General features: G+C 37.4%; 2 protein-coding genes across 2 annotated transcripts; one reads left to right on the forward strand and one right to left on the reverse strand.

Annotated features, from left to right (window-relative positions):
- Positions 1–309: 309 nt before the first annotated feature.
- On the forward strand, positions 310–6419 carry adoa (2-aminoethanethiol (cysteamine) dioxygenase a). Its single transcript, XM_059325239.1, has 2 exons — positions 310–890; positions 3750–6419. Exons 1-2 carry the CDS (start codon positions 555–557, stop codon positions 4206–4208), a joined length of 795 nt encoding a protein of 264 aa, XP_059181222.1. The 5' UTR covers positions 310–554; the 3' UTR covers positions 4209–6419.
- Positions 6420–14838: 8419 nt separating this feature from the next.
- On the reverse strand, positions 14839–17442 carry egr2b (early growth response 2b). Its single transcript, XM_059324582.1, has 2 exons — positions 17077–17442; positions 14839–16803 (listed from the first exon to the last, which is right to left on the reverse strand). The coding sequence occupies exons 1-2, from the start codon at positions 17237–17239 to the stop codon at positions 15632–15634; spliced, it is 1335 nt and encodes a 444-aa protein (XP_059180565.1). The 5' UTR covers positions 17240–17442; the 3' UTR covers positions 14839–15631.
- Between the last annotated feature and the right edge of the window lie 7800 nt (positions 17443–25242).

Consider the following 25242-nt stretch of genomic DNA (forward strand, 5'->3'; position numbering starts at 1 on the left):
TGTGATGTTGGACAGGGAGGGCTACGGAGAGTTCAACGGCCTGTCCCCCCTTCTTTTCCCTCTGTAACCCTGTTCCATCCCAAGGAAGTCTGGGAAATGTAGTCTCTCTTAAATGCAGGCTAGTTGTTTACTGTTTAGGGTCAGTTAGTATAGGCCCTAATATTTCACAGTCACATAGGTATTTTTTTTTTATAAATATGATCTGATAATGCAATACTTCAATGCTTACATTTATGTGAATTAGTTTGCTAAATTTTATAAAAGAACGTCATTTCCCAGGGTGCTTTTGGTTTCGTACGCAGGCTACGTGAGCGTGGACGAGGAGGCGAGTCGGTGGAAAATGACTGGAGGGAGGCACTTATCAGGGGGTGAAATGATACATTACTACCATGAATTGCGGTTTGTTTTTATAAAATTCGCATTTTGTTTTCTTAAACGTTGACAGTTCAGCTCCGGGTGACACATTGGAGGATTTTCGAGGCTATTTTAAGGCTGTTTTTATTGGCGTTGGAGCGGTGCCCGACACACACCGTTAGGTCTTTTCCGCAGCCAGAATGCCGCGAGACAACAAAACTCCTCTAATCCAGAAAATAGCAAAGCAAGCCTCCACCACCTTTAAAGGCTTAAAGTCTTCGGCCAATGGAGATAATACACTCGCTGCAGACCAAGAGAGTGAACTACTCTCCTTAGTGACCGCGGTCAGGGCTGCTGACCTGAAAATTGTTCCCCGGAAAACCAAGCCGAGCTCCGGGGCAGCGGGTCTCCAGAGCCCCCCGGTCGCCTACATGCACATCTGCGAGACGGAGGTGTTCAGCATGGGGGTGTTCCTGTTGAAGAGCGGCGCCTCCATACCGCTGCACGACCACCCGGGCATGAACGGGATGCTGAAGGTCTTTTACACCTCTTGTTTATTGTGTTCTGGCCTTTCGTGGCCCCAATGTGACCCCATCTGTGTTCTGGCTCTCAAATCGTCACCCTGTTAAGATAATCGCCTTACTCATTTTTTTCAAGTTTCGCAGGAAACACAAAAAACTTCACCAGAAGTGTAACATGTGACATTTATTGATCATTTCACTATCAAAAAGGATGTAACAAAGGACGGCTATTGGCATAGTAATAACACTGTGTGTAAATGATGTAACTTAAGAGAAATAAAGGACTTAGGCAATTTTTTTAACATGCCTTTGTGACTTAAGCAAGATATGGTAACACTTTATTTTGAAGGTGGCTACATAAGAGTGACACAAGCCTGTCAGAAACATGACATGACAAGTATCATGAGCATTAATGTTACTTCAAAGTGTCAATGTTCATGACACATCCCATGTCATGGTTATGACACACTGATGTCACTCTTATGTAGACACCTTAGAGTAAAGTGTTACCAATATTAGTGTCAACAATAAAACACTGATAAACTAAACTGATAACCAAACAATCTCCCTCTAGCTCTTCTTTGCTGGGTTCTTATCTGATGCCTATGAATGTGGCAAATTGTCAAAGAAGTGTTGATCTTAAAGGGGTAAAATCACATGATCTGATCAGCTGAGGATGTAGGAGATTTTACCATAGGTGGCCGGCGTCATGAAGAGATGATTTAGGCAAACAAAACTATTTTGACAAAAAATGACTTAGGCGATTATTTTACCAGTGTGACGTTATGCTAGCATCTTAAGCTAGGGAAATGCATCTTCGTTTACGTCTCAACACACGAACAAATAAATGATAAAACTGCATGTATAATGTTAAGCTATTTGACTTATGTACCTTTGTCAAAACCAGAGAGTGGGTTATGTTAGGGTCACCATGGTTCTGTCACTGTAACCATCACATTAAATTGACATTATGCGCAATTGATCAAAATTATGGCACGAAATACCATTATGAATTAAGTGTTGTGGTGCTACAAGATTTTCCAGCCTATTGATCATATTCTGCATACTTGAGAAAAAAAAAATGGCAGTTACCCTTGCACACCGTGATCATTTTAATTTAAATGAAAATGACTCCCTCCAATATCATAAATCAGATCTCAATTGCTGTACCAGTCAAATTAATTGCAATTTAGATATGTTTGTTATTGCAGTAGTGGGCCCACACAGAGGAACCCCAGACCAGAGAACCAGCCACACATTAGACCAGACCATAGAACCAGCCACACATTAGACCAGACCATAGAACCAGCCACACATTAGACCAGACCATAGAACCAGCCACACATTAGTAATGCACGGCTGGCTTACCAGATGTGTGGAGCGGGCAACTGTCCTGGAGCCCCAAAACCTGAGGGGCTTCAAAAACCCCAGTTTCACCAACATGCCAATAAGAGCCTGACCAACAAAGGATTTTTGAGACAGATGCCGATATGGAGCTGATATGGTGGCTGATATAGTCATTTTTTAAGCTGGAACGAAATTAGACCCTTTTTTATGTGGATTGGATTTTACACCACTCTGCAAAGCTTCCCAGAGAGCTACTTTCTCAAACATAAAACTAAACATAAATAATGTTTAACATTATTAAATACTATACAAACAAGGCATTACATTGTGAACCAATTCTGTAAATGAAAACTGAAAATAAATAAAAAAATAATATAAATAAAATAAACAGCGTTAAATACTGTATAAACATTTTTTTTTTCATAATGGCACATATCAGACAGCATATACACCAATAGGCCTTTAATAGGCCAATATTGGCCGAAAATATACAGTCATTGAAAAAATTATTAGACAACCTTTGTTTTCTTCATTTTCTTGTTAATTTTAATGTCTGGTACAACTAAAGGTACATTTGTTTGGACAAATATAATAACAACAAAAATAACTCATAAGAGTTTAATTTAAGAGCTGATATCTAGCTATTTTCCATGGTTTTCTGGATAATAACCAAAATCATTATCAAGAAAACCATGGAAAATAACTAGAAAATGAATAAAACAAAGGTCGTCTAATATTTTTTCCATGACTGAATGTCAACCAATAAATCTGCTGGGCTCTAATGATAATAATTGATAATATATATTTGATAATAATCTGATAAACTGAAAATCCTTTAGAGCTTTATTATTTCAGTTGTTATGCTCACATGGTGCATATTCCTGAATAAGTTGTGTTTTTGCAAATTTCCACAAACTAATGTAAATGAATGCTTACCAGCCATGCATGCATCCATCTGGGTGCTGACACTAGTGTTATCAGTAGGATTGTCATCTTTTTTTTTTCTTCTCTTCTCTGCCCTACAGAGTCTAACTCCAGTAACACAAAGGGTTAACCCATTGAAGCCTGGAAAGCGGATACGTCGTTTTGTAGTATTTGTATAAGCTCTCAAATACTTTTTGAATTTAATTTCTATCTGCTACAGAAGCTGAAAAATCTATTATTTAGTAGAAGCGCTGACACTTCTGTTGAATTTCCAGAAAAAATTCAGATTTTAGGGGCTTATTTTAAAATCGCCCAGAGGTTTTACAGGCGTTTCAGGCCTCAATGGGTTAAACGGAAAAAAACTGCTTTAACGTTTTTAACTGTCCAGCCAAATGTGTTATAGGTAGATCAGTGATATGACACTTATTTCTACATAGATTGATGATGTCATTTTAATGCTCAAACATCACGATGATTTATCTGACCTTTGACCCTAAAAATGTAGTTACTGCACTTTTTTTCTCTAAAAAAGTTCTTTTAAAAAACAAAAAAAAGTAGGATTGTCATCTGACTGTAGCCTGTCCTCTCCTGTCTCTTGTTCAGGTTCTCTATGGGAAGGTGAGCGTCCGCTGTTTTGACAAGCTGGAGGACAACCTTACTCTCAGCACCGTCCCGCCTCAGTTCGAGCCTCCGCTGACTCCGGTGGAGACGTCCTCCCTGCGGCGCTCCGTGCTCCGCTCAGTCTGCGAGTACTCTGAGAACAGCGGGCCGTGCCTCCTTACTCCTCTGCGGGATAACCTCCACCAGATCGACACAGTGGACGGGCCGGTTGCTTTCCTGGATATCCTGGCACCTCCGTACAATCCAGATGACGGGCGGGACTGTCACTATTACAAGGTCCTGCAAACTGTGGCAGAGGAGGAAACAGATGGAAAGAGCAACGAGGAAGAGCAGGGAGAGGAGAAGGAGAAAGAAGAGGAGACGTGGCTGCTAGAAATCCCTCAGCCAGAGGACTTCTGGTGTGGTGCGGAGCCTTACCCCGGCCCTGCAGTCTCCTTCTAAATCAGTATGTGATCAGACGGTGAAAACATAGTGATATCCATCCATCCATCCATCCATCCACCCACAGGAAGGTCAAACATGAGGATCATATTAACCAAGAACTCAAAGGGATTGGGTGCCTTGCTCAGGGATGATACAGCAGGGCAGTGGCTGATAGAAACAGGACCTTACACAGAATGAGGAACACTGAACTGCCTTCCACAAATTGTCGATAATTTTGTCATTACTGAGAAAATAGTTGACCCGAGGAATACGCATTCCAAATATGGGATTTTTCTCGGGACCATTATGTTGCCTTGTACACACATGAATGTCATAAGCCAAACGTTCTGTGAATGATGCGATATTTTTCCTCTGTGAGCTTTGGAAAGCCTTTTACATATTATTTTTTCACTCTGCTGAAGAGGATTTCCATAGTGGTGACGTGTCTTATTGCCGAACCTGTGACTCCAGACGTACCTGCCTTATTTGTGAATACAGAATGTATGCTTATTAAGAGTGCCATTTCTATTTTACACACATATTTCTTCTTCCAAAGTGCACACACTACATTATATATACTTTATATTTTAGTTTACGTGTTTAACTTATTCCAGAGCTGGTTCCTTCACAGGCCTGGTCAGTTGATGTTGAGGTTAGGGATGCATGATATTAAGGGTTTCTCCATTATTTGATTCAATTTTCTTAAGGCAGACTTTAGAGTACTGATTTACAAGAATCATCATTATTACAAGGAGGTTATTAGTTTTATGCCCTGACTGATTTGCCCCCCCAAAAAATATAAAATTTCACCAATCCTGCTTTTGATTTTGATAATAGAAATATCAATCGATTTTTGGTTCAGAACTAAAATCGGGACACCCCTACATAATATACATCTATACAGTTGAATTACTCAGCAGACAATTGGAAATGTATAGGTATTAGTCAAATAATTAATTATGTGCTGGTAATACAAAGCATCAACACTCCGATACAGCTGTGGCAATATGCACCTTTATAGTTGGTTTGCAATATGCTCATAAACAGATAAGAGTGGATGAGTATTTAATACATTAACATATTTTGTCAAAGTTATTAATTTGAATTTTTTGGTAAATTATGTTTGAAGTTTTTTGATTTGCCTTGGTTTAGGTCTTATGAAAACTAGTAATTGTCAGTTATATGTATCAAATTAAAAAAAAACATATTGTGCATCCCTAGCTGAGCTTCTACTACATATTTGATATTTTGTGATGTATTGTACTGTCATTTCACCTGCAGTAAGTTAATCCACAGTAGGGATGGGCCTGAGTACTTGATTTGGATGTCAGAATTCATTCATTTCGACTACTCGCATTGAAACTGTCACTATTTTACTACGATGTGCTGCTAAGACAAGTAGCTCATTCCAGCCCACAAGCTAATGTGCACAGTAACATAACAGCAACACACTCAAAGTTATTTTTATTATGATGATTTTGACCATATGTGGGGCCACCCCACAATCGATTTTGCCAAACATGCTAGCTGCTTTAGCTGTATGTGTAGTGGTAAGTTAGCAAAATGGCATGGCAGCATTAGCTAATGTTACTTGCAGCCCTTTCTTTAGATTGAATTGGCAAAACATGTAAAAAAAAAAAAAACGTGACTAAATGTAACATGAACTATCTATAATACTGTAAGCTTTATTGTTGTAAACTAAAGCACAACTCGTAGCTACACTACATTAACTCATCTGTGAACATTATTTCTGACTGAGTCACATCACATCAGCAGTGGTGGTTGTTTACCAATAAACACAACAACTCCCATTTCCCACGATACTTCACAACGTCATCAAACACAAATTTCAAACCAAATGAATTCTTCTTGTGAGAGCTCTGATATGGAAATGGCCAAAACGCCCATCCCTAATCCAGAGTGAAATGGCCTGAAGATGCCTCATATTTAAGACATAGTCTATAAATATTCTAAAACTGAAGCTGTGTTAGAGAACTTTTCGTGGTATAAAGCCAGCACCCTTACACTTTCTTTACTACCTTTTACACGTATCTTGATAAACACTATATCATTCCAGTCTGTATTCTACATTACTCTAGCTTTGCAGACAAACAGACCTTTGGCCGGTAGTAGACTTCACATAGTTCTATGTGACAATGCTTCTGTTACTCTGATGTTGAATGTATGTGGAACAACAAAATAAATTGGAATAATCATGGAATATTCAAATGGCATGCTGTCTGTCTTTGTTTGTACACTAGATTACGGTAAGTGCAGCAAACACCATTGGTGAACATTTTCGCTCATAATTGGCTTTTCATATATTAACAAGTTTTCTTTTTTTTTCCTAAACAGTTTATTCAATCCCTTTGAAATTAAGCATAGAGATCTTAATGGAGATATTCTGACTTATCATAGCAGAAAAGACAGGTGCAATTATTAACATTAAAGGGACATTTTCTTTTAGAATTTTTAAGTGGGGTTGTATAAGGGACTTCTCCATTGTCAGTGTATTACCTACAGACGATTGTGGTTGACATGCCCCAGTGTGAAAGGTAACTAAGCAACCACCCAAAAAAAAGTATTTTAGAATATTTTCACTGAAGCTGTTCTATATTCTCGTTAAAGTCACCAGACTCCATTGACAAAAGCTGCAATTTTTACCTCACAGAACAGAGAAGTTGCTGTTCTACCTCAGATTAGATCATTTAGACTTTTGTGAATCCGAAACTAAGTCTCAAACACCAAAGTGGAACAATAACACAAACAAACTAACCAATGACAGCTTGTCCAGCAGGTTCCTACACCTATCCCAACATCAACCAGTTAGTTGATGGTCCAGTGTTTACACCAAACACACCATAAGACACATTGTTTAGCTTTAGTTTTTTTGGGCCCCCCGGCCTTCTCCAAAATGCCCCTCAAAGAGATTGTACGTACCAACCAGGAAGAGACTCAAAATGAGTACAAAGAAACATAAAACAACAATAATGTGACACAAAAAGACGACAAAGAGACTTAAACAACTATCAGGAGATGAAAAACAACTGCAAAGAAACACAAATATCCTAACACCAGCTATGAAAAGGAGCAAAACAATCACAGTTGCATTAAATAACTACAAAGGGACACAAAACAACTACAACAAAATACAAAACGAGGAAGACATTAAAAAATGGCAAGGAGACACAAAGCAACTGCAAAGAGAGTCAGAAAGACTACAGAGACACAAAACACAGACAGACACAAAATGACTATGAAGAGTTATAAAAATAACAACAAAGACACACAAAATAACTAAAAAGAGATACAAAATGACAAAGAGCTTAAAAAAAAACGGCAAAGAGGCGCAAAGCAACTACAAAGAGACTCAAGATGCCTACAAAGAGTTATACAACAACTACAAATAGATACAAAACAACTACAAAGAGACTTAGAATGACCACAAAGAGACACAAAACACAGACAGAGACACAACATGACTACAAAGAGATACAAAAAAAACTACAGATATACAAAACGACAAAGAGATTAAAATAAAAATGGCAAAGAGACACAAAACAACTACAAAGAGACACAAAATGTCTACAAAGTGACTCAAAATGTCTACAAAGAGACTCCAAATGTCTACGAAGAGACTCAAAATGACTAAAATGAGACACAAAGCAACTACAAAGAGACTCAAAATGACTACAAAGAGACACAAACAACCACAAAGAGACTTAGAATGACTACAATGAGACACAAAGCAACTACAAAGAGACACAAAATGACTACAAAGAGACACAAACAACCACAAAGAGACTTCTCAGAATGACTACAAAGAGATGCAAACAATTGCAAAGTGATATAAAATGACCACAGAGAAATGCAAAACCACAACAAAAAGAAACAAAACAACAACAAAAAAGGGCAATGTTTTTCTTGCTCCTATGTAGAAGAGACGGTGGGGCCTTTTGCATGTCTGTACCCAGGGCCCATTGTCTAATAATCTGCTATAACGCTAAGGGACCCATTGGCTCACAGACCTGGGGTCCTTAAACCTGAGATCTTCCCTTAGAGTTGAATGTATATTAGGTTTAACTTTGCGACCTAAACAAGTAAAGGACATGTTTATGTGAAATGTTTCTCTTGAGAAGAAAAAAGTCAAATGAGCACAGAAAGTAGAGACAAATCTGTGCAAAGAACGGACTGAGAGGCTGCACCTCCCAGCAGGACAATGACCCTCAAAGACCAAACCAGACAGAGAAAGAAGAGTATAAAGGTCAACGTCCGGACAGGCCATGTCTTCTCCCACACTTCAGCACAATCGAGGGTCTGTGGCAGGGCTTGAACATTATTGTTAATCTGTGCTTCTCACTTAATCTTGGTGACAATTTAAAGAAATATGTGCAAAGTTAATTCTTCAACATCTGCTGCAAAAGCTTCTATTTATATATGTGTTACAAAAACAGTCTTTACTTACTTTGTGTTTAGTGCTTGTTTTTTCTACATTAATGCAAATACAATAAAAGTAAATTACTTTTATTACAAATATTAACCAAATCTATATATTAATATAAGATGACATTATAGATTTTTTTTTACAGTATTATTCAAATGCTTAATGGTCTTGACTTATAAATTGTAGTGAATTCTATATGTAAAAATAAATAAACATCATATTGCTGACTGTAAAATTAAGGCAACTTTCTGTTTTTTAACAGTAAAAATTTGAATCTAATATAAAAAGAACTAATAAAAAACAGAAAAACATCACTTAGTACAGATATTTTCTGTATATTATCCGTATTTTCAAAATTATCTGTAAAATTTGACTTTTTCCTGTTTTTCTATGAGTTTAATTTACAGTTTCTCCCACATTTCAGCACAATCGAGGGTCTGTGGTCTGCTTGAACATTATTGTTAATGTGTGCTTCTCACCCTTAATCTTCAAACAATTTAAAGAAATCTGTGCAAAGTTAATTATTCAACATCTGCTGCAAAAGCTTCAATTTAAATGTTATTTTTCACTAGAAAGCCCCCTATAAATGCATGAGCAGGTTGCATTGCTGCTGCTGCTGCTGTGTCCATCTGCAACTGTATAAGTCAATGAGTAAATCTGTAGATCGTTCACTCAATTTTATCTTCCTCTGAAGTAAAATATCAACGACTACCGGGCTAATATTCATGTCTGCATGTTCACACATACACAAAGCTAGATACAGTGACATGGTCAGGTCAGTAGCTGGGGCTCATATTAAATGCAATTATCCACAATTTCCAAATAAGTCTATCAGGCCAGTATATCAGTATAGGGAATAGTTGTGGTGCAGCTTGAACAATAAACGCATTTACTGGCAGCTGCTAGTACAGATTTTAGATATGTGTGTCTTTTTCCTTACAGTATTTCCCCCAATGCTCTCACTGCAGACTGGTGACATTTATTAGGAAATGTTCCATGATACTCCATCAGACAGGCACAACAACAAAATTAACATTTATTAAGATAATAATAATGATGACACACTATAGTTGTAAGCAAATGCTTGCATATAAATGGATGTGTTAACAATAATAACAACTGTATAAACAGATAATGAATGGCAATATAGTCTGTTATAATTATATAGAATATGGCTAACACCATGTTTATAATGCATTATATACAATCGTGTTACAATCTGCTCATGAGGATTGCATAATTCCATTTATAAACACTCATAAACATTACTTCTACAAACTACTACTTTATAACATAATTATTACACATCATAAACCAATGCCTTATAAGTTACCATAACACTTTATAACCGCTGCTCACTCACAGTGTATTATAATTTCTCCAATCTTTTTATTATGCATTACAATCACTGTTATAATGCATTATAATGTGGTCATTGGGGGCTTTAAGTGAACTAATGAGATTCCTGAGGTATAAACAGGTAAAATACACCACAAGCTGGTTGTACGTCACTATTTAAGTGACTGCAATAGATGATTTATAATTAATCTATAACCAGATTATAATGCATTATAACTACATTTTTATTGCGTTATAGACTTGGGCTTGTGTAATGATTATTGTTACGAAGCATTATTAACATTTTAGAGTGTTTATAACTATGATTCCACATTGATAAGCAGATAAGAAGATTAAAGCACATTTAACGTGTGTTTATAATTCATCATAGAGAAATTATAATTGTTGACAAATGTGCATCATGAAATACATTAACTACTCTTATGCCTGCTTACAATTACAGATTGAGTTACTAACCATTTAGCAAATGTTTATTTAATGACATTTAATTTAACACTTTTTGTAATACCTATTAAAGCATTATAAACAAATATATAATATAATAATAATAATAATAATAATACATTGTTTTTATATAGTGCTTTTCTGAACACTTAGCGACTCTTTACATAACAGAAAAAGTAAATAAAAAATAATTTTAAAAATGAATATTATCGTTATAAGAACATATGAATATTAACAATACCTTAAAATAGTAATAATTGAAACACATTATGAAGCATTTCCTAATAACTCATTATAATTCTCATAGTTGTAATACATTTTTAACATTTCAAAAAAGCATTATAATTACAGTTAGAATGCATTATGATGATATTAGGGTTAGTGTTGGGTGCCAGGCTAATCCTGACCCTATAACGCATCATATGTTCATAATGCATTATAGACATGGCCTTGCAAAAACAATGTCAGCTGTGTCCACTTATTATGAATTGTTATGATACATACTTAAACTTCTAACTAATAACGTGTTTTATAGGGAGGGTAAAAGTACAGTCAGTGAGGAAGAACAGTGGGTTCTTTGTGCAGCTCAGGATGACTCTCTGCAGTATTGGTCATTTGTTCTTGTCGTCAAGTTGGCGTCAGAAGAATAAAGATGTTACAGATTACTGAACCGAAAGTCTGACACTTTGAGAAATGTGTTTGTATCCCTTTAATCTGTGTGTCCGGCGTAGGAACAGGTCTGAGACATGTTGAACTACAACTTCAAAAAACTCCAAAGATACCTTATTTAATCTCTACACTTTCTGTATTTGATGTTTAATTGGAACTTCCAAACAAAGTGATGGATTCTCACGGTGTCAGTACATTAAAATGCTCCATTTTCAACAGGCATCCAATCATTAAATCAATCGAAACAGCAAGACAATGACACAGCTGATAATTGATAGAACAATTAGGCTTAAAGTTCAACAAACAACATATCTAACATGACCAGGTCAAAGCCTAGTACATGGCTGACCACATTAGGGCCAATGGGATTTTGTGATTTTGCAGCAATGTGTTACAAAAATATCAGCCTGTCCTCCTGTCAAAAACGTCAATATAGGTTGTGTGTACAGGCAGCAAAAAAATAGCTATATTTATGATTTCACCGGCTGCTGTAATGCGGCCGCTGCCATCTTGCTGACATAATAGTGATTGACAGCTAAGCACAGTTTAAAACGCGGATTCCCATAGTCGGTTGGAGGCTAGGGTGGTGGTGGGTCAAACTTACGCCCGGGAGAGCTGGCTTCGCGTCCTGTGTGAAGTAAACCATTTTAACTTAAGTTATGTTGTTTACGTCAGTTACGTGAATCACATTTTTAAACTTACATTTTTGAACTTACATTTTTCATGTAAATTGCAGTCAAGTGACCGTTGCAACTACCTCATTTCCGGGATTTACATACATTTATTTACTGTTCAAGCTGTCTTTTTTAACGTCTTACCAGAAGTTTTTTTGCCCTAAACCTAAGGTCAGTGGTTTTACAACATAAATCCATAGAAACTGCAGTCTTTTGTTTACAACCGCGGACCGTAAGTGTGTGTTATTTTTAGAACCGCGAGAGCGTGAGGTTATATGTGCCCTGAAATGCGAACCGCGATACGTGCCTTTGTGTCGTAATTTGTGGTACTGACACACGACCTCTTCCACTGTTTATGTTGGAGGTCTTGTTGAAAAAAGTAGTCTTTACTTACTTTATTTTATGTTTAGTGTTTTATTTTACAGGGTTTCACTTGGGATTTTTTTCTACATAAAGTGCAAATACAATAAAAGTAAATAACATTTATTACAAATATTAACCAAATCTATAAATTAATTTAATGGGACAGTACAGTAAAAACTTGAATTTTATGTAAAAAAGGAATAGTAAAACACAGTAAAACTTCACTTAACGTCATAGTCAAGTAAAATAAATAAATAAATAAATACATTTTACAGATATTTACTGTATATTATCTGTATTTTCAAAGAAATTATCTGTAAAATAACTTACAGCTGTTTATTGTTATTTGATGGTAACTGTTTGGCATATTTTGCTGCCAGACTTTTGACTGTTTTTTTAAATGATTTTGATATACAGTGTAGATAAAATGAATTATGCACATACATTGGTAGAGTTTACTTTACAGCATCAGTATCCACTCAGTGACCTCTATTAGGTAATGAACCCTTCAGGTACGAAGGTAAAGCACCGTATATGACTGTGCTCCACCACATCCTGGTGCTTATTATTATCATACACACATTTAGAGACTGGAATGGAAACAGGTGACCACAGCTGCCTACTCCGGAGAGGCCGTGAGTCACAACAAATCATACAGATGAGGTGACATCAAAACATCAAAACAAACACAAGACACAATGCTTTAAGACAAAAATAGCAGGTAAAAGTAACAAAAAAAAGGGAGCTTGTTTCTGTTGAAAAATGATAAGATAAATAATTTATAAAAACTGATATGGTGCCCTCAGAGTGAGTTAGTTTCAGACTGTGTGTAAATTTATTGAACAAAAAGCTAAAAAAGGGATTAAATGGACATGTCATTTTTTGTTGTTGGGGTTAAATCATGGACTAATGCTAATATCAGTTTAAGATTTCGTTTGACTTTCAGGGAAAAAAAGGCTGAAAATGCTATTTTTGAGGGATGTGAACAGCTTTTATTTTGTGATAATTTTATATTTATTTTACACTAGGTTGTATATTGTATATAATGTTAAATGTATTGTGTGTGATGACTGAAAAAAAATCTACTACACTGTTGCCCATAAAGTTGGAATAATTTAGTTTTCAGCCACAATCCTCTGATAATTGTGGTTTCATTTTCATTGTGATATGTTTGGAGGAGATTGATTAATAAAGCTTTGAAGAAGATATACACTTTATCTGTCAAGAATAAATCACATTGTCACAATCATTTCATGGAAAGAGGTAAAAAAAAAAAAAAAAATTCTACTTTATCAGCGACTGTCTATATAATTCTGGGAATTTGTGGATTTTTAGCAACCTGTGATGTTCTGTCTGTGTTCTAGATAAAGAGACAGTTCACACCAAAATAGAAATGCATATTTTTTCTCTTACCTGTAATGCTATTTACCAGTCTACATTAGGCCCTAAAGCAGCTCAACAGCTACATCTCCTTCCAGAAATCATCACACGGTTACTAATACTTATAATCCACAGACCTTGATGTGAGCAAAGAACTATACCAGAAAGAAAAAAGTTACCATGTTACCTACCAATTTGGAATACTGTGTGGAACAAATAAAAACTGAATGTAATGTGTATTTATTTACAAAAACAGACGTTTGGTTCTACGTGAAACTGCTCAGATTATCTTCAGTAACCACGGCATGATTTCTGTACATAGACATTGCTGTGGAATTATTATTTTTTTGACCACCGCAAGAGAAGCCATATGTTTAGTTCTATTATATTTGAGAGAAGACAAACATCTCTATGACTGATATCTCCAACACTCTGCAACTCACAGCAAAACAATTAAAATTGATAAAAAAAAATCACAAGAGGAAATGTTTTGAGGGGTCCCTTTAAAAAAGGTTTATAAGCTTATTCCAGTATTTTAGATCCAATTGTTATACCTTTAAGGATGCAAATAAACAAATACATAAATCAAATTAAATTAATGAATAAAAAGCCTGGGAAAAATATTAGACCACCCTTGTTTTCTTCAGTTTATTGTGCATTTGAATGCCTGGTTTAACCAAAGTTACATTTGTTTGGACAAATATAATGATAACAACAAAAGTAGCTGAAAAGAGTTTAATTTAAGAGCTGATATTCAGCCATTTTCCATGATTTTCTTGATAAATATTATGGTTATTATTAAGAAAACCATGGAAAATGTCTAGATATCAGCTTTTAAATTAAACTCTTATCAGCTATTTTTGTTGTTATCATTATATTTGTCCTAACAAATGTACATTTAGTTGTAGCAGGCATTAAAATGAACAAGAAATTGAAGAAAACAATGGTGGTCTAATATTTATATTTTCCATGACTGTATAATGAAACCAGTATTTCTCTAACAGAGTTGTATTCCAACAGTTTGCGGAGGCTTAGAAACAATATTTAGACCTTCATGGAATGTAAGAAATAAAAGAACACTTAACTTAAGATTTTCTCCCTTCTTCTAAAACATAAGCATGAGTTTTATTTCACTGATTTGCCTAAGAAAGACTGTAAACACTATTTATGTCACCTTTACTTTGACACAGTGAACACACCAGTTCATAGCCTGTTTACATTTGCACCTAAATAAAAAGTGAGTGGGTGAACACTCTGAGTCACAAATGCCATCAGTGACGCAAAGTGGGATTTACCCAATAAAATTTCCAACAGCTTTAAAAGTCTGATGTTTTACAAATATAAATAGATATCAAAGAATTGTATTCGCCGCTCTGGGTTCCATGAACGTGTTGCGCTTTGGGTAATAAACCAAACTGATAGCGGCTGTGTTTATCATCGCCATAATATTTAATAAGTCTCAAAAGACACATCACAACAAAAATGTCAAGTCGGTATGAGTTCAACATATTTACACTCCAACATTGTTTTACACGAACTGCTTTTCACACTTGAAGTTAGACGAGACGAAATGTGTACAAAAATAGAATGTCTTCCAACTTTACATATTAAAGGACAAATATACATTGCATTAGAAGCGTCCTTGAATCAGTCAGTGTACAAAAAGACACACAGCAAGGCACTAAAGGGGAAATATAGTCATCAACAAGCATGTTAGAATGAACACTTTGTCAATTCAATAACTTAAAACTGTTTTCTTCAAAACGTTATTGCAGTTATTTCACATTTAAGCGCGCAGCCTGTTGCGCGCTCAATGTGTTGGCGATATATATATAAAAATCCCCTTTATATTACAACCGCCCTTGTATATTCTTATGCATTAATGGCTATATTTACTTTTATTTTCAGTAGACTGTACAGGCAAAGTGCATTCGTGTCAGTCTCTCTGTCAGTTCTGGAGCAGGAATTGGTGGATGTGCGTAATTGCGCACGAAAGAAGTTCTCCCATCCTGGTGTTTAGATATCTTTAGTTCATTATTTAACAATTCTTTTCTTTTAAGAGGTTAGTGTGCGTCACGCTGCCATGGTGACAACAACGTTTTCCAGAACTATGAACAAATCCCGCTGGTTGCGCTGATGGCGCCTGACGGCCTCTCCACCCCGGAGCTGCTGGACGAGGAGGACGAGGAAGAGACAGTGGAGGACTTCCTCTCCTTCTGCCTCAGGTGGATTTTAGTGTGTCTCTTCCTCTCGTCGCTCCGCGCGAATTTGCGGCCACAGAAGTCGCACGCGAACGGCTTCTCTCCCGTGTGCGTCCGGATGTGCGTGGTGAGGTGGTCGCTGCGGCTGAAGTTGCGCATGCAGATGCGGCACTGGAACGGCTTGTGTCCGGTGTGGATCCGGATGTGTCTGGTGAGTTCGTCGGAGCGGGAGAACCGCCTGTCGCAGCCCTCCGCCGGACACGGGTACGGCCGCTCGTGGATGGGCGTCTTGCTGGGTCTGTTCGGGTACTTTCTGGGCCGCAGGATCGGCCTCAGGGGCAGGTTCTGGGGGCTGTAGGCAGAGGGGAGCCTCGGCGGCCCTCCCTCGGAGCCACCACTACCCGGACCCCCAAGCGTAAAGTTTCTGATAGTGTTCAGAGGGGTCAAGGGTGGAGGGACGCGGAATGTGTCGAGCGGGCATGGACCGAACGGTTTCCGGTCTTGGATACCTGCCGGGTGCATGTCCCGCTGACACGCAGGCTGGAAGAAGCCAGAGTAGTCGGGGATGATGGGGAAGAGCCCCGGTGCGTCTGCGCTGCTGGGCTGCTTGGGTGAAGAGTAGGTGGGCGGCGGGTAGGAGGCGATGGGACAGGTGGAAGTGGACAAAAACGCAGAGGGGTCCTGGTACATCTCCCCGCAACCAGAAGAGGAGTACGGGGGCGGAGGGGAGTACAGGTGGTGGTGGTGGTGGTCTATATCTGCCTGGTTCTGAGCCGCCATGGTGCAACTCAAATTTCCGCTGGAGAAGTGATGGGGAGATCCTGAGGAAGCCGGGGAGGAGGACGCTGATGAGGAGGGAGGAGGAGGAGGAGGAGGCGGTTGGGCCACGTTGAAGATGCCCGAGACGATGTTGATGACTCCCTCGGGGTTCCAGTTACCTGGATACTGGGAGTCGATGGAGAACTTTCCCATGTAGGTGAAGGTCTGGTTGCGGTGGGAGGCGGGCTGAGAGAAGCCGCTGGAGTAGGAGGAGAGGTCCAGAGAGCGCTTCTCCACGCTCATGTCACCCATCAAACCATCTGTGCAAAAAACAACACAAATATGAATATAATAAATAATGTAAAATATGTTTAAAAGACAGACAGCTGGTGCGTCTTTTTTCCATTACGCGCGCATTCAGATCTTATTCTAGCAATATTTGCAACATTTCAACAAACTTTTTTTAAATTATTATCACAGTTAAATAAAAAAACATATCTTTTGATTCTTGTTCTGCTGAACAATCAGCACCTAGACAACTTTTTACACATCATTCGCCATATTTCGCTCCGTAAGTGTCAAAGCAGTCTTACCTGCTACATTAACCGGGTCATAGTGAGCTCCCAAGTCGCTGTTGGGGAAGATAGCCACGGAGGTCGGCAAGCTGGAGCCGATGTCATCCACCGAGTACACGCTCTCTGGGTGCACAAACCCCCCGAGATTCACCTGCACTTTATCCAAAGTTTTAGCCGTCATTGTGGATTTTTTCTTTTAAAAAATAAAACAACTACCGCGTCTGCTCACTCTTTCTCTTTCTCTCCTGTTCTGTAAAGCTTTAAAGTGTGTCACCCAGCAGAGCGTGGGTCACCGCTGCATGTCTTTGTCTGTCACCGTGAGCCTCCGTGTTTGTGGTGCGCTTCACGCGCTCTGGTGAGAAAGTCAACACCGCGTAAAAGTAACTCTTTTTTGGGAACGGGGGCCCTGGCACTAGTATGTTTATATGGGGAACCTTTTGAATGCGGCTGCTACGTCATTGCCCAAACATGGGAGTGGGAGTGGCGATGAGAGCGGAGAGGGAGAGGCGCTGAGGATGCTGATTGGCTGCGAAGCTCCGTGACGATTTCAAAGGGAATCACTTGTCAATGGAGAACCCGCTGCTCCAGGAGAGATGAAACGGTCTTTTTCCACTCGCTGCAAAACACTAATAAAGCGCCATTAAACAACACAACAACAACATATACCAACGTGAGCAAACACAGCTTTAATTTCTTCTTAAATATTGTTTATTTTTTGCATGTACTCTGGTGTTTAATCATCTAATCGTGTTGTAATATCAAAAGAGGAATTCCGGTCGAGCTTTATAACCCATAAAAGGTTGAATCCGGTAAGCAGGGGAACATCCCCCATTCTCCATATTTGGTTTCGATTCCGGACAATGATCATCGGAAAGTGACGAGTTCTGCCGAGCTGAGCGAGAGAGAGAAAAGCCGCCCTGGCATAACCACAGTCAAATGAGACGGACAGAGGAGCGGAATTTACTCCTTTGGGTGCGATAGGCTGCATGCGCTCGGAAACTTGTGTCAGTCTGATTTGACTATGCTCTAGGAAAGAAAAGATCTGGTTTACTGAAGAGTTAAATATAGTCACGTAGAGATATTTACAGGCAGTGAAAGGAAATAATATTTATAGAGGCGTGGGTGTTGGGCCCTGCGAAATAAACACAGAGGGAAAAAGATGACAGTGGTCCTTATAAATAAGGACATATTTCATTTCACTGATATAAAAAATAAGATTAAAATAAAATAAAAATTAACTTATTATCCATCAGCATGGTGTTCTTAATAAAAATAATAATTATATATGATAATAATTATAATACTGTGTCATAACGTGAAAAAATGGCGATCAGGCCAAAATATGGTGCTCTATATATTTACACCTGCTTACAAACTAATATTTTCCTCATAAATATTTAGATATAGTCTGTTGAGATGTGTTTATTGGTCTCAGGAGAGATGTGTGCCCTCCTGTGGCCGCATTGGGAATTGTGCCACTCTCTCGCTCTCTTTCTCTCTCTCTTTCTCTCTCTCTCTCTCTCTCTCTCTCTCTCTCTCTCTCTTTCTCTATAATACTCTCTAACACACTCTCTCTCTCACTTTCTGATCCTGCTCTGTTCGATCTTGTAAAAGTCCCTCCGTGGGTGGAGAAAGTTGACAGACAGAAAACAGATAAGACTGGGCACCTTGGGTGGAATATACTTTCCATTTTGTGTGTGTGTGTGTGTGTGTGTGTGTGTGTGTGTGTGTGTGTGTGTGTGTGTGTGTGTGTGTTGCACAGCTACATCACAACCGCACAACCAGCCCAGTCACATTGTAATCTAAATAAAGGTTTATTTCTGAGGTTAGAGTGTGAGACTTTTGAAAAGTCAAAGGTTCAATGATAATGTCAGAGTTCACTGACCCTGCTGCTACAGACTCTGGTTATCATGTTGTCACCCTGTTAAAATAATCGCCTAAGTCATTTTTTGTGAAAATTGTTTTGGTTTTGTTTGCCTAAATCATCTCCTCATGACGCTGGCCACCTATGGTAAAATCGCCTACATCCTCAGTTGATCAGATCATGTGATTTAAGATCATCACTTCTTTGACAATTTGCCACATTCATAGGCTACAGATAAGAACCCAGCAAAGAAGAGCTAGAGGGAGATTGTTTAGTTATCAGTTTAGTTTATCAGTGTTTTATTGTTGACACTAATATTGGTAACACTTTACTCTAAGGTGTCTACATAAGAGTGACATCAGTGTGTCATAAACATGACATGGGATGTGTCATGAACATTAATGACACTTTGAAGTAACATTAATGCTCATGATACTTGTCATGTCATGTTTCTGACAGGCTTGTGTGACTCTTATGTAGACACCTTCAAAATAAAGTGTTACCATATCTTGCTTAAGTCACAAAGGCATGTTCAAAAAATTGCCTAAGTCATTTATTTCTCTTAAGTTACATAATTTACACACAGTGTTATTACTATGCCAATAGCCATCCTTTTTTTGTGTGTTTCCTGCAAAATTTGAAAAAATGAGTTAGGTGATTATTTTAACAGGGTGACGATGTAGACAATGGGACTATAATAGGGGAGACAGGGGGCAGTTGTAACACACTCACTTACTCCAATCAGAAACAAGGTTGGGATCATGACAATAAGGCCCCAAGCAGAAAAAGCATGCGGCAGTCATGTCTCATTTTATTTAATTTTTGCTGGGCAAAACAAACAGTCGAACAACATGGATCTGTACCATTTAATTTTTAGCAAAGAAAATGGACAGCGTAACAGAGATCTGTGTAGTACCACTAGCTGCTCCAGGTTTGCCCAGATGATGTTCAGTTCAAGGCTAATGTTCGGATCAGTCTGGGACAGTTTTATGTTTCAAATCATCTGATTGAAGAAGGAAAAGAAACACATGGCATCAGGAGCTTTTCCCCTCCAAGTTGATATTTTTTCAACCTGAGGCACTCAACAACACAAAAGCAGCGAGTAAATGCTTTCCTCTCATTGAAATCAATCACAAAATCCTCTACAGGCTGCTAAATCTGCACTGTATGATCAGGCCCTTACTCTGCACATGCTCAGTTGGTTTCTCTCAGCAGGACCAATTCATGTCAGTTTAAGGTCTCAAGAAAAAACTGTTTTTGAGGTTAAGTGAGATACTTTTTGCATTTGCAATATTTTTCTTCTGTTGTCAAAAGTATAATGACTGCAAATTTAGATACATTTTATGTCTAGGTTACTGGCTGAAATGAACATGAACAACCTATGCTCATGTAAATGTCGTTAGCTAGAATATAAGATTTTATGGCTGCAAGATCAGGAGCTATTACAACACTATGTTTCAAGTTAGATGACCCAATGTAAGCACCTGGTTTGTCTCTGACATGTTTAGAAAATGGAATTTTCACCAAGTTCAAATGTTAAACTTTAAAAAATGAAGTCTATTAGAAAAAATGTGTTTGTTCTTGTATAGCAGCTCATCAACAAAAATGTATAAAATAATTTGTGTGTTTCCAAATTGGATTCTTGACCTTTGACCTTGACCCTATTTTTTATGAAAATGGGTCCTATGGGCACCCATGAGTCTCCACTTTACAGATAAATATCCTTTATTACAAGCCTTAGAAAAAGTGATTAATCCTGATTAGTCACAGCAAATTGTGCAATTAATTAGTCTAACCCTAACCCTTTTTTTTTTTCAAATCAATTGACAGCTCTAGTTCAAACAATATTAGATATTGAAAGAAAGTGTGAATAATTTATACCTCTTGAAAGTTAAATTCCTTTTTCCATTGTGAGTTTGTGTAGTGGATATAAGGGGTTAATATTACTTAATTTTTCACTACACAGTGGCAATGCCAGACTGAAGAAGGAAAGAGTCCAACACTTATGTTTGAACAGTGAACTGAACGTGCCATACAGTTAGACTTCAACAAAATCTGCATCTACATGACCTTATTCAGCAAATCAGTGTAGTACTTTGAAATACCTTGTAATGTGGTCTCTCTTTCACACACACACACACACACACACACAGCATGGGGGCACGTGTTAAATGACTAGAGCTCCTATTGACAGGGTTTATTGACTAGTGCACTGATTAATGAGAAGGATGTGTGTGTGAATGTGACAATCTGAACCTATTTAACAGTTGTCTCATTAGTCACACCTTATGTTAGATGTAAAGACACGTAACTACAAGCACGAAAAGCAGCGTTGATGATATATCAGTGTCCTTTCACTTTCGTCAGTTTTATTATTGTATGTACTAGTGTCAGTAGAAAAGTATGATACACAAGCAGTAGTAGCGGTGATTGTGAAGGTGATAAATAAACTTTAGTTTCGAACAGTGAAGCAGTATTACTGTAGTACGTCCTGCCCTGAAAGAAGAAAACTATAACAGAAAATAGCTTCCGTTGTGCAACTTGTGATTAAAACACATAACGAAAAAGACTAGAATAGAAGCTAAAATGAGTGAAAAGTCTCAGTAGTAACTGTTACAGAATAACTGACCTGAAATCAGATATGGGAAAATAAACCAAGATGATAATCTCTAAGCTACATCAATTTATTGTGTTTGTTTCAAAGGGATAGTTCAGATTTTTTTTCAAGTGAAGTGTTACAGTTCCCTCCACCAGATGGGCAGTGATTGGGCTCAATTGATACAAGGACTGGGTAGCTTGTAGCAATAGAGCTGGTAACTCCAACATTGAAAGCATGGGTAAAGATAATGGAACACAAACGAGACTATCTCCTCCCGATTACGTCTTCAGACTTGAAAGTCTGAAGTGATAATCATGTATGATTATCGGATATGAAGGAGTTATGTCATCAATGCTATTTGGCATCAACACATAACAGTTTTTGTAACCTGCTGCAGCAGCAAGCCAGGGAAAATCCCTGTACTGCCCCTAAAATCTACTTACTGTACTGATCTGTGCCTGTGACTGTCAGTGGTTGATCGAGATAAAAATAACCTACTTATAATATTACTATAGAGACTGAAAAAAAATAGGTGTGAAAAGTTAGTTTATAAAGTAGTGACCCAAGATTAGATCAAATATATTTCTTCAGTATATGTTCCCTTTCTAGAAGACAGTTAAGGTTATCATTTTAGTTCACTCATTTGTATACTAAGCCTTTTTTGGGCACTACAGATGATCACTGTCAGGTGTTAATATTGGCCTCAGCACAAAATAGAACCTATGCTGCATTCCATCGATGTAAAAAAGGTTGTAAATTCAACTTCTTGCTAAAATACAATGGAACAGCAGATTTGTCTGGAATATGAAGTTGTAGAACCAGTAGAGATATACCTTTCTGATGGCAAAGCATCATGGGGTTATCATCCGCAAAATACAAGCTAGTTGACTTTCAAGCATTTCCACGCAGGTTACACCACTGCTGTGAGTTTAATGTGAGAGAATATACAATTATTTCCTTGTCTGTTTAATTGTCACAGACATCAAGAAAAAACCCACACTGGATACAGTTTGCTTTTGTAGCCCACATACTTTCTCTGTGTGGGAGTAGAGCGACTGGGGTGTGTGCATGCAAATATGTGTGTGTTAATGTGTGTTAGTGGGGTGGAGAGAGACGATGAGTGTGCAACTGTCAAAGTGAGAAAGCTAATTTGGTTTAAATTTAAATCTGACCCATCTTCAAGTGACACATCAACAAACAACAGTGCCTGCCCCCACATATACACTGTTGACTTTCAATGCCCATATATGGAGCAGTGAAAGGCTGATTAAGGACTTTCAATTCCCCACATATAATGTCATATTAAATATCAGTATCAAGGAATATGTACCTTACAAACCACAGCTCCACAAAACAACCTACGTATATGACATTTGATTTGAAGTGTTTATCCATGACTTTCGGAAATGTATTTCTGGCTCAACATAATGCATATAAGTACATTTCTTCATTTAAGGCAGAAATTAGTTGTAAAGATTCAAGATTGGATAGGCAGGAGTCCCAGCCTAGAAATGGAAATGGATTTGAAATGGGACCTTACAAATGAACAATTGTAACAACAATGTGAAACAAAACCTTCCAATGTAGGTCAAAACCAGAGAACAGGCAAGTATCACAAGTCACTTAGCTGTGGGTACAACAGACCTTCTCAATCAATGGTTCCCAACCCTGTAGGCCCTAGGTACTCCCACAGCCCTTTTAGATCAACTAGCAAACACCTTTGTCAATTCCACATGTACCAAATGCATAATACCATTCATGTTAATTTTCCCATCCAGTTAATTTAAATGACAATATTTAGGCTGAAATTGTGCTACTTTTACTATCACCATCACTACTACTATTAGTACTCGGAGTGAAGCTGAATGTTTCAACCCATTATCAGTTACTTTTAGCCATTGTGACAAGTTCTTACTTTAGCTATTTCAAGCATTTATCTATTACTTTAAGCTAACTATTTCAGCATTTTATCCATTACTTTTGGCTATTTTAACCCGCCATTCGTTACCTTTAACTATTTTGACATTTTATTACTTTTACTATGTCTACAATTCATCATTTACCCTAAGCTAAGTATTTCAACCATTTATTCATTACTTTTAGCTAACAATTGTGACCATGTATGACTTTAAGCTATTACAACCATTTATCTATTGCTTTAAGCTATTTTAACTGTTCACTCATTACTTTTAGCTTACCTTTTGTTTCTTTTAGCAATTTCAACCATTTATTAATTACCTTTAGCTAACTATTTTTGACAATTTATCTATAACTTGTAGCTATTTTGATATATTATACTATGCTAAGTATTTCAACCATTTCTCCATTTCTTTTTTCTAACAATTTCAACAATTTATCTATAAATTGTAGCTATTTTTGAACACTTTTAGATCACTATTACATCCATTTATCACTTTTTTTGTAACTATTTGCACAATGTATCTTACATCTTACTTTTATGTTTTCCTTTTTTCCTCTGGACCAAATAAAAAAAAAAAGAAGCACGTTTGAAAGAAGATGATCCATTTATAAATTTCAATTTGTCTGAGTCATATGAACTCTATTTACATTTAACATACATTGAAATATTTTATATATGGTATGAATTTGTATATTTTAAATTATTGATATATCTAGAAATTCTCAAATATTCTGAACTCTTAAGATTTTTTTGGATGTTCCAACTGTCTGTCCTCACTTAACCCCATACAGCATTGTGTGGACCAACACCTCAAACGTTTTCTCTTTATTTTGTAGGATAATGCCTCACCCACATCACTCCTACCCAACTTCCATTCTCCCTGACGTGTAAATACATACTGTCTATTAAAGCAACAATAGAAAAACAATCCTTAACCTGAAAAGACATCCCACAGGAAACCTCTGATCCAGCTACAGCAAACATTAATCCCAAGTAAAACAATAAAATCTTCTCCTGACATACATAGGATGTTTTTTAATGAAAGCATTTTTTCCCACCATGTGTAAGCTGGATCATAGTTTTGGCTGCATGTGTGTATGCATGTGTATCAATAAGCTGAATTTCTTTTTCACATTAGTGATAGGGGAAGGGTTAGGATCGGACCAAAACAAAATTTGTCATAGCTTATAACAGAAGAACTTTAAGACCAACATACATGTATGACACCTGATTTAAAAGATAACATATTTTAGTTTCTGCAAGTGTGCTTGTTTAGCTTGTGGCTAAAACACAACCAAAACTGCATACGCTTTTGAATGTACCAAAACATTTTGGGCCTACCCCTACATTAGCTATCCTTACCTGCTGGTAAAATAAATATAATATTGTTTCTATACACTTTCACAAAGGATTCCTTGGAATCAGGGTTGAAGGTCATTCGTGTGATCTATGTTGATCTGATTAGTTTTTAAGCTGTTGGTAGGCGTATCCTTTAACTTTAGACAGAGCTAGGCTAGCTGTTACCTCCTGCTTCCATCTTTATGCTAATCTATGATAACCACATCCTAAACACAGTCATGAGTCATGACACTGATATTAATCTACTCATCTTACTCTAAGAATGAAGCAAACAACTTATTTTCTGAACTATTAGCTAAAGAAATGTACACAGTACAGTTTAATATATACCAATATAAAAAAAAAAAGTCTGTTTTTGTCAAACAAATGTATATATCTGTGATGTGGGCAGGCCTTTGACAACAAATTCAAATCCAAAGAACATGCAGAGAACTTGAAGCA

The sequence above is a fragment of the Centropristis striata genome, chromosome 21 (genome assembly GCF_030273125.1).
Source record: "Centropristis striata isolate RG_2023a ecotype Rhode Island chromosome 21, C.striata_1.0, whole genome shotgun sequence".
Classification (NCBI taxonomy): domain Eukaryota; kingdom Metazoa; phylum Chordata; class Actinopteri; order Perciformes; family Serranidae; genus Centropristis; species Centropristis striata.

Bases quoted from the DNA above. Each gene is read 5' to 3' on its own strand.
- adoa (XM_059325239.1), top strand. From the start codon at position 555: ATGCCGCGAGACAACAAAACTCCTCTAATCCAGAAAATAGCAAAGCAA. The intron at 891-3,749 runs GTCTTTTACACC...TCTCTTGTTCAG, and splicing joins GCATGAACGGGATGCTGAAG to GTTCTCTATGGGAAGGTGAG.
- egr2b (XM_059324582.1), bottom strand. From the start codon at position 17,239: ATGACGGCTAAAACTTTGGATAAAGTGCAGGTGAATCTCGGGGGGTTT. The intron at 16,804-17,076 runs GTAAGACTGCTT...TTTTTTGCACAG, and splicing joins TGACCCGGTTAATGTAGCAG to ATGGTTTGATGGGTGACATG.